Source organism: Lepidochelys kempii, chromosome 20 (genome assembly GCF_965140285.1).
Source record: "Lepidochelys kempii isolate rLepKem1 chromosome 20, rLepKem1.hap1, whole genome shotgun sequence".
In the NCBI taxonomy this organism is placed as follows: Eukaryota; Metazoa; Chordata; order Testudines; family Cheloniidae; genus Lepidochelys; species Lepidochelys kempii.
This window is the reverse complement of record NC_136399.1, coordinates 27,774,031-27,790,052: the sequence shown is the minus strand read 5'-3', so window position 1 is coordinate 27,790,052 and position 16,022 is coordinate 27,774,031. Positions and strand designations below refer to the sequence as shown.

General features: G+C 43.8%; 2 protein-coding genes across 3 annotated transcripts in view; both read right to left on the bottom strand.

Moving 5' to 3' along the window:
• NIBAN3 (niban apoptosis regulator 3) overlaps positions 1–5,286 on the bottom strand; it is a 29,352-nt gene extending 24,066 nt beyond the window's left edge. The window contains exons 1-2 of one of the 2 annotated variants that reach the window (XM_073318982.2): positions 5,179–5,286; positions 1,525–1,645 (exon numbers count right to left, since the gene is read on the bottom strand). In XM_073318982.2, the coding sequence (XP_073175083.1) occupies positions 1,525–1,579 (55 nt within the window). In that variant the 5' untranslated portion in view covers positions 1,580–1,645; positions 5,179–5,286. Of the gene's footprint in view, positions 1–1,524; positions 5,159–5,178 lie in introns of those variants that run through there. The other variant, XM_078849652.1, reaches the window with a different exon arrangement.
• Positions 5,287–5,346: 60 nt separating this feature from the next.
• Positions 5,347–10,517, bottom strand: PGLS (6-phosphogluconolactonase). The gene is made up of 5 exons (XM_073318985.1): positions 10,077–10,517; positions 9,537–9,644; positions 6,773–6,874; positions 6,067–6,207; positions 5,347–5,831 (listed from the first exon to the last, which is right to left on the bottom strand). The coding sequence occupies exons 1-5, from the start codon at positions 10,500–10,502 to the stop codon at positions 5,694–5,696; spliced, it is 915 nt and encodes a 304-aa protein (XP_073175086.1). The 5' UTR covers positions 10,503–10,517; the 3' UTR covers positions 5,347–5,693.
• Positions 10,518–16,022: the final 5,505 nt, after the last annotated feature.

Genomic DNA, 16,022 nt, shown 5'->3' with positions numbered 1-16,022 from the left:
ACAAGCCTATCTTACAAGGAGCTGTAAGGCTTAATGAATACTTAAAAAGCACTAAAAGAAAAGGAGTACTTGTGGCACCTTAGAGACTAACAAATTTATTTGAGCATAAGCTTTCGTGAGCTACAGCTCACTTCAAATAAATTTGTTAGTCTCTAAAGTGCCACAAGTACTATGCTCAAATACATTTGTTAGTCTCTACAGTGCCACAAGTACTCCTTTTCTTTTTGCGAATACAGACTAACACGGCTGCTACTCTGAAACCTGTCATTAAAAAGCACTGTACTTTTAAAGCCAACTATCATTACGCTCACTTTGTTTCACCCATAGGTGCTTGTCCTGGCCCAGTGGAGAATGGATTCTTCTATATATAGTTTGTAAAACACTTTGGAGCTTGGAACACACCTGAAAGAGTCTCCGACACTACAGTAGAGAAATGGCCATGGGCAGAATAGGGCTGCAGCACAATTATTGCACAATTAAAAATGTGGTTCCAGTTCCTGTCTACAAGATGAAAGTTTGTCTTAGTTGCATTGTAACCAGATTCTCTGACATGGTAGTTTTGTAGTGTAGACAGGCCCTAAAAACAAAGATGAGTTGTTGGCTCAGATTACGACTCAGCTATTTTCAGACAAATTCTCCTGCTGCCCTTGTGAGCAGAGGCAAACTGGACTGATACCAGGATGGGAACCTTAGTGATTCAGTATCAGATAGATACTCGCATATGGTGCCAGGTTGTGATGTACAGCTGGAGCAATGTAGACAGATGTGATAACTTTACTGGTGCCTCTGTGCTCATAAAAGACTCATCAGCTCTGCTGGCAAGCATGGATTCTCAGCACCATATTATAGCTTGGCATAAATGTGAGTGCTGATATCTAACTGATGGCCAGGCTCCAACTTTTGAATTCCCATACGACACTAAGACTCACAAGTTACGTTACAGAGGTTCACCTGTCATGTCATGTCAAGTTAGATTTGACCACTGTGTAGAACATTGTTGATCCATATTTCTTTCCAGCCTTAATGTTGTGATCAAATAAGCAACAGTTCAAACACGGGGGCAGGATCTTTTAACTGTCCCTCCCAACATGGTTGTAGGACTTGTGCATTTTCATTCCTGGTTTGTTTGTTTTTAAAATGTGGTTGCACTTCTGAAAACAGGTGGGGAAAGTCTTCTTTCCTTATTGTAGCAAATCTCTTTGCCATAAGCTTCCCTGCACAGAAGTCAGAGTAAGTAGTAACCACTATATCTGAAAGATCTGTAACATAACTTGTTTGGGACATTTATGTTTCAACTTGCTGTTGTCCACTAGATGAATCTTGAACCCCCTTCTCCAGTCCTCTTTATACAGCATCCCTGCCCCAGGGTTGGATTTATGGTAATCTACCATATCCCATGTCAGGCAACAACCTGCAGATACATCCACCTCAGATTACATGTTTATACATTGAACTAATTGTATGGTTTTATTTTTAAAAGGAACCATCACTCTGGAAATGGTAATCATCAAAGCTTTTCCTTACCTCTCAGGTACCTGCGCTGTCTTCCATCCAGTGGACTTGAATACCTTCCTCCCATCTTCCACTTTAATATCTTGCCTGTTTCCAATTCTTCCAGTCAGAGTCATGGGCAGAGAGGAGCTGCCTGGTAAAGTGATTTTTAGGCTCCAAGAGCAGCAGGGATTGTCTTTTTCTGTCACACTCGCCTTCAGATCATCAGCTCATAAATATTCAAATAATGTTTCTGTCTCACAGCAGTCCCTGCACCCACACCCCTACACACAAACAGGCCTTAAAGGGGCAGCAGCACTTAGTCCATGAACCCACACCCTGACACAGAAAGAGGCCTCAAAATATCCTTAAGCCTTTAATGTTAAAAAGGCTGTTTGGAGGTTCTGTTTTTGTTAACCGTGTGGTGTCTTTTGTGTCTGTGCTTGATATAACCCAAGCTCATACAGACTCCCTCCCTCTTGTAACAGGGTGGAACAAGCTCACAGAACATGGACATGATGGAACCTTGATTACACTGAAGAATGCAAATCCCAGATTGATTCAATAAACTGCAAAGTGCAAATTGCAATTTCTGTCCTAGCAAATCCTCTGCTTACAGACCTGAATAAGAGCTCTGCATAAGCTTGAAAGCTCGTCTCTTTCACCATCAGAAATTGGTCCAATAAAAAAATAACCTTACCCATTTTGTCTCCACTTACTATAAAGTAATGCTATGCAAAGGAAACAAAAAAGAATTTCTCTATCGAAGTCCTATTGCACCAAAATTTGGATTTCAGGTGCTGAAGAGTCAAGAGCTATAAACTAACAGGCTGTAATGAACTAATTTATCCACGAATGTCCTACGCTCACTTAGGGCATCCTCCCGCTCTATAGCCTTCTATACACCATCCATACAGAGCATTTCACATGGGCTTCCTCCAACTGCACCAAAAGCCAGAGATAGTTCATCTGCAAATAAAGCACCAGTGACTGAATCTAGCAGTGCCACTGTGGGACTTTTCTGAAGTATTTCTGAACCCGAAAGCAACATTTATTTAAAGACTGATTTCACATAGAAATACCACAGGTCAGTGCTCAGCACCTGCTCTCAACTCTCAGTTCCCTTCTGTACTTTGTTTCTCCTGATTAAGATTAATTCAGTAACCTTCCACTTTTAACATTATGTGACAGCCAGTTTCAGTGATACCCTCCAGGATATGTAGAAATAGGAAATCTTCCACCCTCTCTTTAAGCTGAAGCATTCAGCACTTACATTAGCTCCTGTGCTAGATAAAAAGCAAGATAACCCTTTATGCATGACAGAGCAGTAGGGATGATTAAATGAACAAATATAAAAGGGGCCTGAGAATCACCCAAAAGGTGATCCAGGACCACACAGCAAATGTGAAGAAAAGACATGCTTACAATGTTCTATAAAAAACATCACACACAACATCGGAGGGTAAGATGAAACAAACTTGCTTCTTCAGTATATTAGAGGAATTGTTTCCAGACACTTTCTGAGAACTCGGGTAGCTCAAAAACTGCTTATTAAAACATCCAGCTTGTAAGAGTCCTGAGCAAGGACATGCGCATTTCATATGTCTGAAGAGATGTGCGTTAGCAGTAACCAGGATTCTGGATGTTCAAAGTCCCATTCTGCACACATGCTCTATGTTAGTTTCCAAGTTTAATATGAATAAAATATGACTTCAGTTCTTTTTTATTCAGACCCAATTCCAAGGAGATCCCCACTTTCTCATGCTGCTTAAATAAATCCATAGCGAAATAGGTAGTTGCATCTTTTCTGTGAAGGATGCGCAATAAGAACCCTACTAATGGGGGTGGGATTGTTATTTAAAATAGTATTAAGGGAGTCTGAAAAATGACTTAACACAGCTGCATAAAGGTACCAGGTGCTTTACAAGGACAGCAAGTCTCATCCTCTGCGCCTAAGAGCGTCTATCCTCCGTGCCTAATCCTGGAAGGTGCTGTGTGCCTTCCAGTCCAACAAAAGGCGATAGGAATTCAGCACCTCACAGACATAACATTTGGTAAGATATTTGGTAGATACAGAGGGGGACTGCTCAAGGCACAGGGGGAAGCATGAGGTGAACCCACACCCTGAGTGAGAGAAAGATGAAAGCAGCAGTAAAGCAAGAGGATTGACCTTAAAGGCTGGGGGAAAAAACAAAACAAAAAAGCTTCCAAGTCCCCCAACCCAGCTTTCACTCAGAGTCAGAAGCAGCAGCAAAGTACAGGTGCATTTCCTCCTCACAGTACTGTTAGTAAATCTGTTTCCTGTTCTAGTGTGTTCACTGCAGCTGCCTTCAGACAAGAGAGTCTGAGCAAAGGAGTGGTAAGAACCCCAGGTATGAATATTTTTTATTCAGTGTGTTAGAATCTATCTGGATCTCTGTAACTAACTTTAACAACTTAATGGAAGGGTAAAGAGTACGGCTCACTAACAAGCCCCACAATCTGCCCAGCCTACTGGAATTCATGCCCAAAAAGAGAAGATTGTGGAACACAAATCGGGGAGAAGCCCCAGAACCATGCAGGAGATGCATGGAGGTTTTTTTGGGGGGAGAAGGTGGCATGTTTATACAGGACTGGTTGATGAGAAGGGACATTGAACTGTGGGTTTGATCCATTAATGGAGGTATAAAGACTTGTCATCCTAATCCCCTGGCAGTGCTCTCTCTCTCAGCTCTACCTGGATGAAAGGAAAGGAATACATCCATGGAAGGAGAAGACGTAGATGTTCTGGATCATAGTACTGGTTTCAATCTCTCTTTGCTTGCAGACAAATGCCCATCAAAGTTCTGTCCAGCTTCTGCATATCACATTTACATAATATGTATGATATCTAAGGTTTAGAAATCCTAACTCCTACATTCTATTCCCAGCTCTGCCAGTTTTGCTGTGGATCTAAGGCAAGTCACTTACCTTCATTGCCTCAGTTTCTCCAACTGTAAAATGGGACTAAATAATATTTATTCCCCTTTGTAAATCACTTGGAGACTCTTGGATGCTATATATGCGTGAAGCAGTAGCAGTATTATCACCAGCGTCTAGCCTTGGTTCCAGAGAACAAAAAGCATGAGCGGCAGCTCTAAGGCCAATGTAACATTCATCAGCTCTGTGGCGGATTATTCTTCCTCCTGGACTGACTGCAGTCCTAGGAGTATGTTCCTGAGAATTTAATGCTGACATCAGCGGAAATAGTCACAGAAGGACACAAGGCCATGACTGACTGAAATGCAAGATGACAAGAAGCTAAAAAGTATGGTTCTCTCATATCTCACTAACACAAAGTGCATCTATGAGGATCTTCAACATATACGATCCTGTAGCACCCAGATTTATGGACAACATAATGGAACCAATCAAACAGGGTAACTCTGGCCAGTAGCCAGCGCAAACCTGAGGAGAGAACCTCTCCACAGAGAATCCATTCACAAACAGTGTAACCAGGGGCCAAAAACATGCAAGTAGTACTGATGTCCATGTTCTATGATGGACCAGGTCCACTGGACAATGAAAAGATAACAGTGGAGAGAGAACAAATCCTGAAAAGGGTCCACAAAACTGTCAAGTGAAACAAAAATTAATCCTGACTCCAAAGTTGTTTGGAGTATTTCCAAGGAAACATTTGTTAGCAGACCTCTGACTTCATCTCCTTACCTGCATCACTTCCCCTAAAGGAGTATAAATAGAGTCAAGGGATTCCCAAATCACAAGGCTGTTCCTGCAGCCTCTCCTCACAAGAATAAGGACTGAAAGATCATGCCTTTAGTTGATATTTAAGCAAGAAGTACTACCTGAAGATAAAACAAGCAAGAGCCAAAAAACTGAAATGTACATCTTTAATATTGTGCATTCACTTTACACCACATTAACCATTCACAAGACAGACTGCATCATACTGTCCACCTCTGCAATCTCCAACATTTCCATTTGCAGCTAGAGACCAGCTTTGAGAGTCTTATAGCTCCCCTCCCCGACCACTGATTATTACAGTGCTCCACAAAGTACCACTTGCTTAAAAAAAGAGAAACAAAAGACAGTGTTAGTTTAGTGCCACATTCAAGTACTATGACCAGAGTCCTCAATCTGGAATGTTGTAGAGCTGGCTCTATGCAGGAACTGCAGCCAGTGCTCCTGAATCGCCACCCTGAAATCCAGCCAAGTATTTGGTTCTACAAGATAGAGTGCTTCTCAAAGGGAACAGTCAACTCCCTGGCTGCAGACTCATCCAGAAACCAGTGCAGCTTCCCAGTATGAGGCTGGACAAGAGCAGCAGGGAGAGGGTTCTCCTCATCGCCTTCCAAAATACGCTGTGCAAAGAAACAGGGCATTAGCACTGCCAGTCCCACTAATCCAGGGAGATCATAGTGCAATGAGACAGTCATGGAAGCGTTCACCATGCCAAACAAACTCTCTAGAACTGGCCAAAAATTTTCCATTATAATGTTTTTTCAGTGGGAAATAGCTTTAACTAAATGGATGGATTGTTTTTGTTAAATTTTGGGTTTTCATCAATCAACAATTTTCTTCATTTTTAAACCTTACCTTTAAGATGGCAGCTTTACTTTCCCCTGTAGCAACGAACACAACAGTACGTGCTGCATTCAGAACAGGCAATGTTAGAGTTATCCGCTCAGGTGGTGGCTTCGGAGAATCACTAATAGAGGCAACTATCTTCTCTTTTTCCTGCCATGAAAAATAAAGCTGAAGTGTGAAAATTGATCAGAGTAGTGCAGAGATAGGAGTCAAAGCAAAGGACAGCCTCACCAAACTCAAGCTTGTGCTATTTGACTATGACTAAGCAGCCAGTAAAAGGAGACCAAAGATCATTATCAGGCCTCAGATCCTGGTCAGCATTAATCAACATTAAAGTTTTCTAGGCAGACTCATGCATCCATGTATAGCTCCACTGAAGTCAACAGGGCTCCATATGGGCACCGGGTTACACCCATATGAATCAGATTGCAGGATCAGGGCTAAGTGAAGAGGAAAGAGTCAAAGTCCATCTGCTTTTCCTCTTGTTCCCACTTTCCTTTTTTAAAAATCACATTCCAAATACTGGCAACTGCCAAGTTCTAATGCCATAACTCAGAGCTGTTCATCAAACTCTTAAAACAACCACATACGCATGCACTCAGACTTACCACCTAGAGACAAACTAAAATGGAAAAAAAGCCCTGTCACAGTTGTGAACAAAATGCACATTCTTATCCCAGTATACAGTATCCGCTCCCTGGGTCTGTAAAATCACCTGCAGAAGGGGATGGTCTGGAAATAGGGAGCAGGTGTGACCATCTGGCCCTATTCCCAAAATCAGCAGATCAAAGACAGGCATGTTTTCACCTTGAAAAGCCTGCAAGAAGGAACAAAAACCCAGACAGAGGAAAGCATAAATTAGGACACTGAACAGAAAAAGGAGATATCACTGCAAAAGTATAAATCACATCAGGAATAAGGGTGTACAGCTGCTGAACACAGGGCGCTCATACGCTGCAATGAATTTCTGTTCACATATACAGCTTTCTGGCATCTCACAACTGAACACACTGTCACAGAATGCAGCTGGGTTACAATGGCAGAAGTTCAGCAGTAGGTTGTACACCTTTGATTTAGCAACCAAACACATTATACATCATTAGTTTAAAAACAGCATACACATTCCACTAGAAAGTCTCCCCACTAACACACACCATCTTCACCAGCTAAAGAGTCCCCTCCCTGAGTACAAGCACCACATATACACCACAGTAAACACATCTCATCCACAGAGATATTTTTAAAAAAAATCATATAGAACATAAAAATGAACAACTTAAATTTCTTTAATCTTATCAGCATTCCAGTCTATGCAAGTGGACACCAATTCCTGGGTTCCCAAGATGGCCTCCCCAGTTTCTTTTGGGAATTCAACATCTTGGTCAACTCAGGAGTGATCTTGTTAAATTAAAAAAATGAGGAGTCCTTGTGGCACCTTTGAGACTAACAAATTTATTTGGGTATAAGCTCTCGTGGGCTAGAACCCACTTCATCAGATGCATGGAGTGGAAAATACAGGAGCAGGTATAAATACATGAAAAGATGTGATTTGCCTTATCAAGTGTGAGGTCAGTCTAACAAGATAATTCAATTGATAGCAGGATACCAAGGGTGGAAAAATAACTTTTGAAGTGGTAATGACAGTGGCCCATTTCAGACAGTTGACAAGAAGGTGTGAGTAGTAGGTGGAAATTAGTATTGGGGAAATTAGGTTTAGGTTTTGTCATGACCCACCACTCCCAGTCTTTATTCAGAAGGCCACTAGCTGTCACCTACAGCCACCAACTAAAACCTCTCCAGTGCATCATCAGGGATCTACAGCCTATCCTGAAGGACGATCCTTCACTCTCACAGACCTTGGGGGACAAGCCAGTCCTCGCTTACAAACAGCCCCCCAACCTGAAGCAAATACTCTCCAGCAACCACACATCACAAAACAAAAACACCAACCCAGGAACCAAACCCTGCAACAAACCACGATGCCAACTCTGTCCACATATCTATTCAAGGGACACCATGGCCCACCTTGATTATCATGCACATTGTGAAGAGAGTTGTCACTTTGGATGGGCTATTACCAGCAGGAGAGTGAGTTTGTGTGTAGGGGGTGGAGGGTGAGAAAACCTGGATTTGTGCTGGAAATGGCCCAACTTGATGATCACTTTAGATAAGCTATTACCAGCAGGACAGTGGGGTGGGAGGAGGTATTGTTTCATGATCTCTGTGTGTATATAATATCTGCTGCAGTTTCCACGGTATGCATCCGATGAAGTGAGCTGTAGCTCACGAAAGCTCATGCTCAAATAAATTGGTTAGTCTCTAAGGTGCCACAAGTACTCCTTTTCTTTTTGCGAATACAGACTAACACGGCTGTTACTCTGAAACCCATCATAGGACCTAACCACATCAGCCACACTATCAGAGGCTCGTTCACCTGCACATCTACCAATGTGATATATGCCATCATGTGCCAGCAATGCCCCTCTGCCATGTACATTGACCAAACCGGACAGTCTCTGTGCAAAAGAATAAATGGACACAAATCTGACATCAGGAATCATAACATTCAAAAACCAATAGGAGAACACTTCAATCTCCCTGATCATTCAATAACAGACCTGAAAGTGGCAATTCTTCAACAAAAAACCTTCAGAAACAGACTCCAACATGAAACTGCAGAACTGGAATTAATTTGCAAACTGGACACCATCAGATTAGGCCTGAATAAAGACTGGGAGTGGTTGGGTCACTACAAAACCTAAACCTAATTTCCCCCTACTGTTACTCACACCTTCTTGTCAACTGTCTGAAATGGGCCACTCTCATTACCACTTCAAAAGTTATTTTTCCTCCCTGGATATCCTGCTGTCAATTGAATCATCTCTTAGACTGACCTCACACTAGGTGTTTGTTAGTCTCTAAGGTGCCACAAGGACTCCTTTTGTTTTTGCTGATACAGACTAACACAGCTACCACTCTGAAACTTGTATAAGTTTGTTCCAACAGTATTATGTGGGGACTTTTGGGAAGATTATTAGCAGTCCATCACTTTGGAGCACAAGGATTATTACAGAAAGATAATTTTGGACAATAGGACTGAATTTAGGTTTTGTACTCGCAAAAAATAAAGGTTTTACGGATTCTATGATTAACAAACATTTTACTGACTTTTCTGCATTTTAAGTAGCACATTCCTGGGTGTGTGAGGAACATTAACATTCCCCTCCAGCGTTGCCAATTCAGAAACAAAAACTTCATGTTAATACGTGAAAACTAGTCTGAATTAATTCTCCTAGCTAACTGAAGTGCAGGAAGAAAGCAAGTAACATTAGCAATAAAAAGAAAATTGTTTAAAATTCTCTGTTTGAATACCAGCAAGAGTTATTGGTAACACAGCCGGGGAACTTATTTAGTAAATTAGTGACTTTCACTCCTACTTGAAGAAGTTGGATATACAAAACAAAAACTTTCCACTGAACCTCTTTTAACTTCTCAGCATAGTCTGAAGCAGCCTCTTCTACAGGTAGTGAGGGGTTAATTATAACCACTTGATTTTCTGGGATGGAGATCTTGGAGAGGAGGTGAGTCTGAAATAAATAATTAAAATTCTCAAAATTCTAACCAAGAAGTTGAGTTATATTGTTTTACACAATGGGATTTTTCCCTACTCTCAATTAACAAAATCAGAGTACATTTACTTTCATAACTTTTGGAGACAACAGCATCTGCTGGTGAATGGGAATGTCAACAGGAACCAAAGATCCTAAGGCCTGATCTACACTTAAAAGTTAAGCTGACATAGCCAGGTTGGTCAGGGTGTGGGGAAAAAGCACACACCTGAGCACTATATTAAAACCCAGTGCAGACACAGCTTTGTCCATGGAAAAATGTGTTCCCTCGGTCTTAGCAGGAAAATCTAGAATTGTTGCAACAAACGTCTTCTCCACATTCCTGCCCCGGTATCTCCCCAGGGGGTTTTCCCGCGGGCGGGGCGGGGCGGGTCCCCGCAGCCCCCTCACCTTGTAGGCACCGTACGTGCTCTCCGGGTCCTCCACGGGCACCAGCCGCTCGTCGCAGAAGGCCAGGACCCAGCGGGCGGGGGCAGCGGGGCCGGAGAGGGCGGCGGCCGCGGGCAGCTCCTGGGACAGGATCCGCACCAGGCTCCCGCCCGACAGCCCCAGCGAGAAGCGGCCGCCGGACTCGGCCGCCCGCTGGGCCACGAGCTGCGCCAGGGAGGAGCCCAGCTCCTGCGGGGAGGGGAACACCGAGATGTGGCGGGGCACGAAGCCAGGCATGGCAGGGCCGGAGGCGGCGGGAGCAGGGGACGGGGCGAGGCAGCAGTCGGGCCGGAGGGTGCTGGGCGCAGCGGAAGTTTGGGCAGTTACCGAGAGACAGCCGGAAGGGGGGAAAGGAACCAGGAACACGGTGCGGAGAGGGACGAACATCACGGGCCACACCAGGAAGCGGGCAAGGAAGGGGAGTACTTAGAGCGCGCACAACACCGGAAGTGATGTGTGGAAACGCTGCCAAGATGCGAGACTCGGTCGTAGGCGAGGGGCGCCTCAGGCGGGAACGGGGGCCTACCCCTTGCGAGTCTCCAGGGCCCGGGGGCAGCTTCGCCCGTAGCGGCGGCGAGGTTTCTCCGTCCCCACCAGGGCAGGCGCGGCAGCCCTAGTTGTTCCAAGCAACGGCGGGCGTCTGAGTGCCCAGCTTGGACTCGTTCGACGCTTGCAAGCTTTTCTCCACCCTCACACAGGCTAGAAACTTATTTCAAACGGCAAAACTCTCATGTCGAGAGCTGGGGCTTTACCGAAAACACAAAATATCACCGGACTCCCTGTCCCCAGGTATTGCTTAGTCCTCAGAACGGGCCGTGCCACCCACAGGGTCCATCTGAGGCAGTGAATAGTTCCTCAAGAAGGCCCCCACCTCCCCCATCCAGACAGACTCCCCTACCCCACATGCACCTGTTCTCACCCCTTCTCATCCCCCTCAATCCATCGAAAATACTGTTGTGAAAAATCATCTTTCTAGGCTATCGCTTTGAACCCCTCTCACCTCTACGCTGCCCTCTTCAATTATAAACAGTAAAAGTCAGCAGTCAATTTAATGGATTGGATGTTCTGGTACAGAAGAGCCCATCACACCAAATGGAAACGAATGAAAGTTACACTGATTCTAAGTTTGTTTTAATGTGTTTGTTTTTATTTCTGAGTTTGGTAAAACAAATAATAGTTAGACAATATAGTGATCAGACTGAAAAATATTTTGTTTTAAGAGTTTAATTAGTCAATACATGGTCCTTTAAACTACAAGAAACTTTAGTATATTTAAAGTTATAGCCTGCGGCTGGTCAGCTCAGTTCCCAAGTTGCAGACTCCCTCATTTTCTTTTTGAGCATGTTATAGTTCCAGATAACTAGGTTCATTCTTACCATGAATGACTTTTTTTAGTGCCTGTCCTGATAAAAAGGCACATTCCAGATTTTAAAAAATCAGTATTTAAACCAGTTTCAGAGTAGCAGCCATGTTAGTCTGTATTCACAAAAAGAAAAGGAGGACTTGTGGCATCTTAGAGACTAACAAATTTATTTGAGCATAAGCTTTTGTGAGCTACAGCTCACTTCATCGGATGCATTCAGTATTTAAACCATTAGTGATGGTCCAGTTTCTTGAGTGCATTAAACATTAAAACAATGTGTTTCAAAAGCATCCGCAAGACTTTATAAAAATATTTTAGATGAAGCATTAACTCCACCAGAGAAAGGGCAGAATGAAATTTTTTCTTATGTTTCATGTAGTGTTATTGAAGTACTATAATTGGAACTGCCCAGGGTGAAACAGAACAGAATGACAGGTTTCAGAGTAACAGCCGTGTTAGTCTGTATTCGCAAAAAGAAAAGGAGTACTTGTGGCACCTTGGAGACTAACCAATTTATTTGAGCATAAGCTTTCGTGAGCTGCAGCTCACGATTGAGCTGCAGCTCACAAAAGCTTATGCTCAAATAAATTGGTTAGTCTCTAAGGTGCCACAAGTACTCCTTTTCTTTTTACAGAACAGAATATGGTCCTTCCAGTATAAATTGCATAAAAGGTACTAGTCCACTGAAAGTTCCTTAAAGGCATCACATCGCTGGATACACCAGCAGTAGCTGCCACTACCAGATATGGTAAGTTCAAATGCCTCTAAAACAAGGGAATAATCAGCTGCTCGGGACGACACGATTAGTCCCAAAGCCCTGAGGTAAGTGGGGAAGTGGGATACCGGAAGGAAGCACGAGCAGGAGCGCGCGAGAGGGGAGGGCTCCTGCCTCATACTGAGAAAGAGGGACGATCAGCGAGTTATCTCAAGTGCCTACACACAAATGCAAGAAGCCTGGGAAACAAGCAGAGAACTGGAAGTCCTGGCACAGTCAAGGAATTATGATGTGATTGGAATAACAGAGACTTGGTGGGATAACTCACATGACTGGAGTACTGTCATGGATGGATATAAACTGGAAGGACAAGCAGGGCAGAAAAGGTGGGGGAGTTGCATTATATGTAAAGGAGCAGTATGACTGCTCAGAGCTCCGGTATGAAACTGCAGAAAAACCCGAGAGTCTCTGGATTAAGTTTAGAAGCGTGAGCAACAAGGGTGATGTCATGGTGGGAGTCTGCTATAGACCACCGGACCAGGGGGATAAGGTGGACGAGCCTTTCTTCCGGCAACTCACAGAAGTTACTAGATCGCGGGCCCTGGTTCTTATGGGAGACTTCAATCACCCTGATATGTGCTGGGAGAGCAATACACCAGTGCACAGACAATCCAGGAAGTTTTTGGAAAGTGTAGGGGACAATTTCCTGATGCAAGTACTGGAGGAACCAACTAGGGGAAGAGCTCTTCTTGACCTGCTGCTCACAAAAAAGGAAGAATTAGTAGGGGAAGCAAAAGTGGATGGGAACCTGGGAGGCAGTGACCATGAGATGGTCGAGTTCAGGATCCTGACACAAGGAAGAAAGGAGAGCAGCAGAATACGGACCCTGGATTTCAGAAAAGCAGACTTTGACTCCCTCAGGGAACTGATGGGCAGGATCCCCTGGGAGAATAACATGAGGAGGAAAGGAGTCCAGGAGAGCTGGCTGTAATTTAAAGAATCCTTATTGAGGTTACAGGGACAAATCATCCCGATGTGTCAAAAGAACAGTAAATATGGCAGGCGACCAGCTTGGCTTAACAGTGAAATCCTTGCTGATCTGAACACAAAAAAGAAGCTTACAAGAAGTGGAAGATTGGACAAATGAGCAGGGAAGAGTATAAAAATATTGCTCGGGCATGCAGGAGTGAAATCAGGAAGGCCAAATCACACCTGGAGTTGCAGCTAGCAAGAGATGTTAAGAGTAACAAGAAGGGTTTCTTCAGGTATGTTAGCAACAAGAAGAAAGTCAAGGAAAGTGTGAGCCCCTTACTGAATGAGGGAGGCAACCTAGTGACAGAAGATGTGGAAAAAGCTAATATACTCAATGCTTTTTTTGCCTGTGTCTTCACGAACAAGGTCAGTTCCCAGACTATTGCACTGGGCAGCACAGCCTGGGGAGGTGGTGACCAGCCGTCTGTGGAGAAAGAATTGGTTTGGGACTATTTAGAAAAGCTGAATGAGCACAAGTCCATAGGGCCGGATGCGTTGCATCTGAGAGTGCTAAAGGAGCTGGCAGATGTGAGTGCAGAGCCATTGGCCATTATCTTTGAAAACTCATGGTGATCGGGGGAGGTCCTGGACAACTGGAAAAAGGCTAATGTAGTGCCCATCTTTAAAAAAGGGAAGAAGGAGGATCCTGCGAACTAGAGGCCAGTCAGCCTCACCTCAGTCCCTGGAAAAATCATGGAGCAGGTCCTCAAGGAATCAATTCTAAAGCGCTTAGAGGAGAGGAAAGTGATCAGGAACAGTCAGCATGGATTCACCAAGGGCAAGTCATGCCTGACTAATCTAACTGCCTTTATGACGAGATAACTGGCTCTGTGGATGAGGGGAAAGCAGTGGACGTGTTGTTCCTTGACTTTGGCAAAGCTTTTGACACGGTCTCCCACAGTATTCTTGCCAGCAAGTTAAAGCAGTATGGGCTGGATGAATGGACTATAAGGTGGACAGAAAGCTGCCTAGATTGTTGGACTCAACGGGTAGTGATCAATGGTTCCATGTCTAGTTGGCAGCCGGTATCAAGTGGAGTGCCCCAAGGGTCAGTCCTTGGGCCAGTTTTGTTCAATCTCTTCATTAATGATCTGGAGGATGGTGTGGATTGCACCCTCAGCAAGTTTGCAGATGACACTAAACTGGGAGGAGAGGTAGATACGCTGGAGGGTAGGGATAGGATACAGAGGGCTCTAGACAAATTAGAGGATTGGGCCAAGAAATCTGATGAGGTTCAACAAGGACAAGTGCAGAGACCTGCACTTAGGACGGAAGAATCCCATGCACAGCTACAGACCAGGGACCGAATGGCTAGGCAGCAGTTCTGCAGAAAAGGACCTAGGGGTTACAGTGGACGAGAAGCTGGATATGAGTCAACAGTGTGCCGTTGTTGCCAAGGCGGCCAATGGCATTTTGGGCTGTATAAGTAGGGGCATTGCCAGCAGATCGAGGGACGTGATCATTCCCATCTATTCGACATTGGTGAGGCCTCATCTGGAGTACTGTGTCCAGTTTTGGGCCCTACACTATAAGAAGGATGTGGAAAAATTGGAAAATGTCCAGCGGAGGGCAACAAAAATGATTAGGGGACTGGAACACATGACTTATGAGGAGAGGCTGAGGGAACTGGGGATGTTTAGACTTCAGAAGAGAAGAATGAGGGGGGATTTGATAGCTGCTTTCAACTACCTGAAAGGGGGTTCCAAAGAGGATGGATCTAGACTGTTCTCAATGGTAGCAGATGACAGAACAAGGAGTAATGGTCTCAAGTTGCAGTGGGGGAGGTTTAGGTTGGATATTAGGAAAAACTTTTTCACTAGGAGGGTGGTGAAACACTGGAATGCGTTACCTAGAGAGGTGGTGAAATCTCCTTCCTTAGAAGTTTTTAAGGTCAGGCTTGACAAAGCCCTGGCTGGGATGATTTAGTTGGGGATTGGTCCTGCTTTGAGCAGGGGGTTGGACTAGATGACCTTTTGAGGTCCCTTCCAACCCTGATATTCTATGATTCTATGATTAAAATGAGAAAATAATCCATTGTTAGGACAGGTGGAGTACAGCACACATGCACCTGTGAAAGTCAATCCCTTTAATTCTCCAATTTTAAGAGTTACATTTAGTTCTAATTGTGGTAAAAGCTCAAGGAAAACAAGTACATCAGAAATGTCTGTTAATGGACTTGCCCACATTAAACAGAAAATAAAATTGTAATTGAGGTTGGAGTAGACATTAAAATTATTATGTTCCTATTTGTCTTGTCATATGTGGCCTTCATTGGTGTTCAACAATTGCCACTCATTTCCAGCAGAGGGCAGCACAATTTAAAGATGAAAACTACCAGTAAATATAAAAATAAAATTAAAGAAAATACACAGCAACATTACAATTAACTTTTCCTAAGACCTCACATTAGCATTAAAAGGTGTAACATTACCATGTGACTCCTCTGTCAAGACCTGCCATTTACCTCATTGTTACCTAGCCCAGTAACAAGTTTAAATACATTGTTTGTTCACTGGCATAATGTCCCTAGGCAGAGCTTCAGAGTAACAGCCATGTTAGTCTGTATTCGCAAAAAGAAAAGGAGTACTTGTGGCACCTTAGAGACTAACCAATTTATTTGAGCATGAGCTTTTGTGCTGTGCCCCTAATTATGCTTTTTAGCCATTTACACCCAATCTACTTTCTTCAGTGAACTAACAACCTATTTATTCTGCAGACCACAGTTTGTGAAGATTCACAGACTGCACTCCAGGGGTCAACAATCTGATTAATTCCCAGTCCTATTTTTATTTATTAT

Coding starts and splice junctions, on each gene's coding strand:
- PGLS (XM_073318985.1), bottom strand. CDS start 10,502: ATGTTCGTCCCTCTCCGCACCGTGTTCCTGGTTCCTTTCCCCCCTTCC. Junction 9,645..10,076: donor GCACGTACGGTGCCTACAAG/GTGAGGGGGCTG, acceptor TATTTATTTCAG/ACTCACCTCCTCTCCAAGAT. Junction 6,875..9,536: donor ATGCTGAGAAGTTAAAAGAG/GTTCAGTGGAAA, acceptor TCCTTCTTGCAG/GCTTTTCAAGGTGAAAACAT.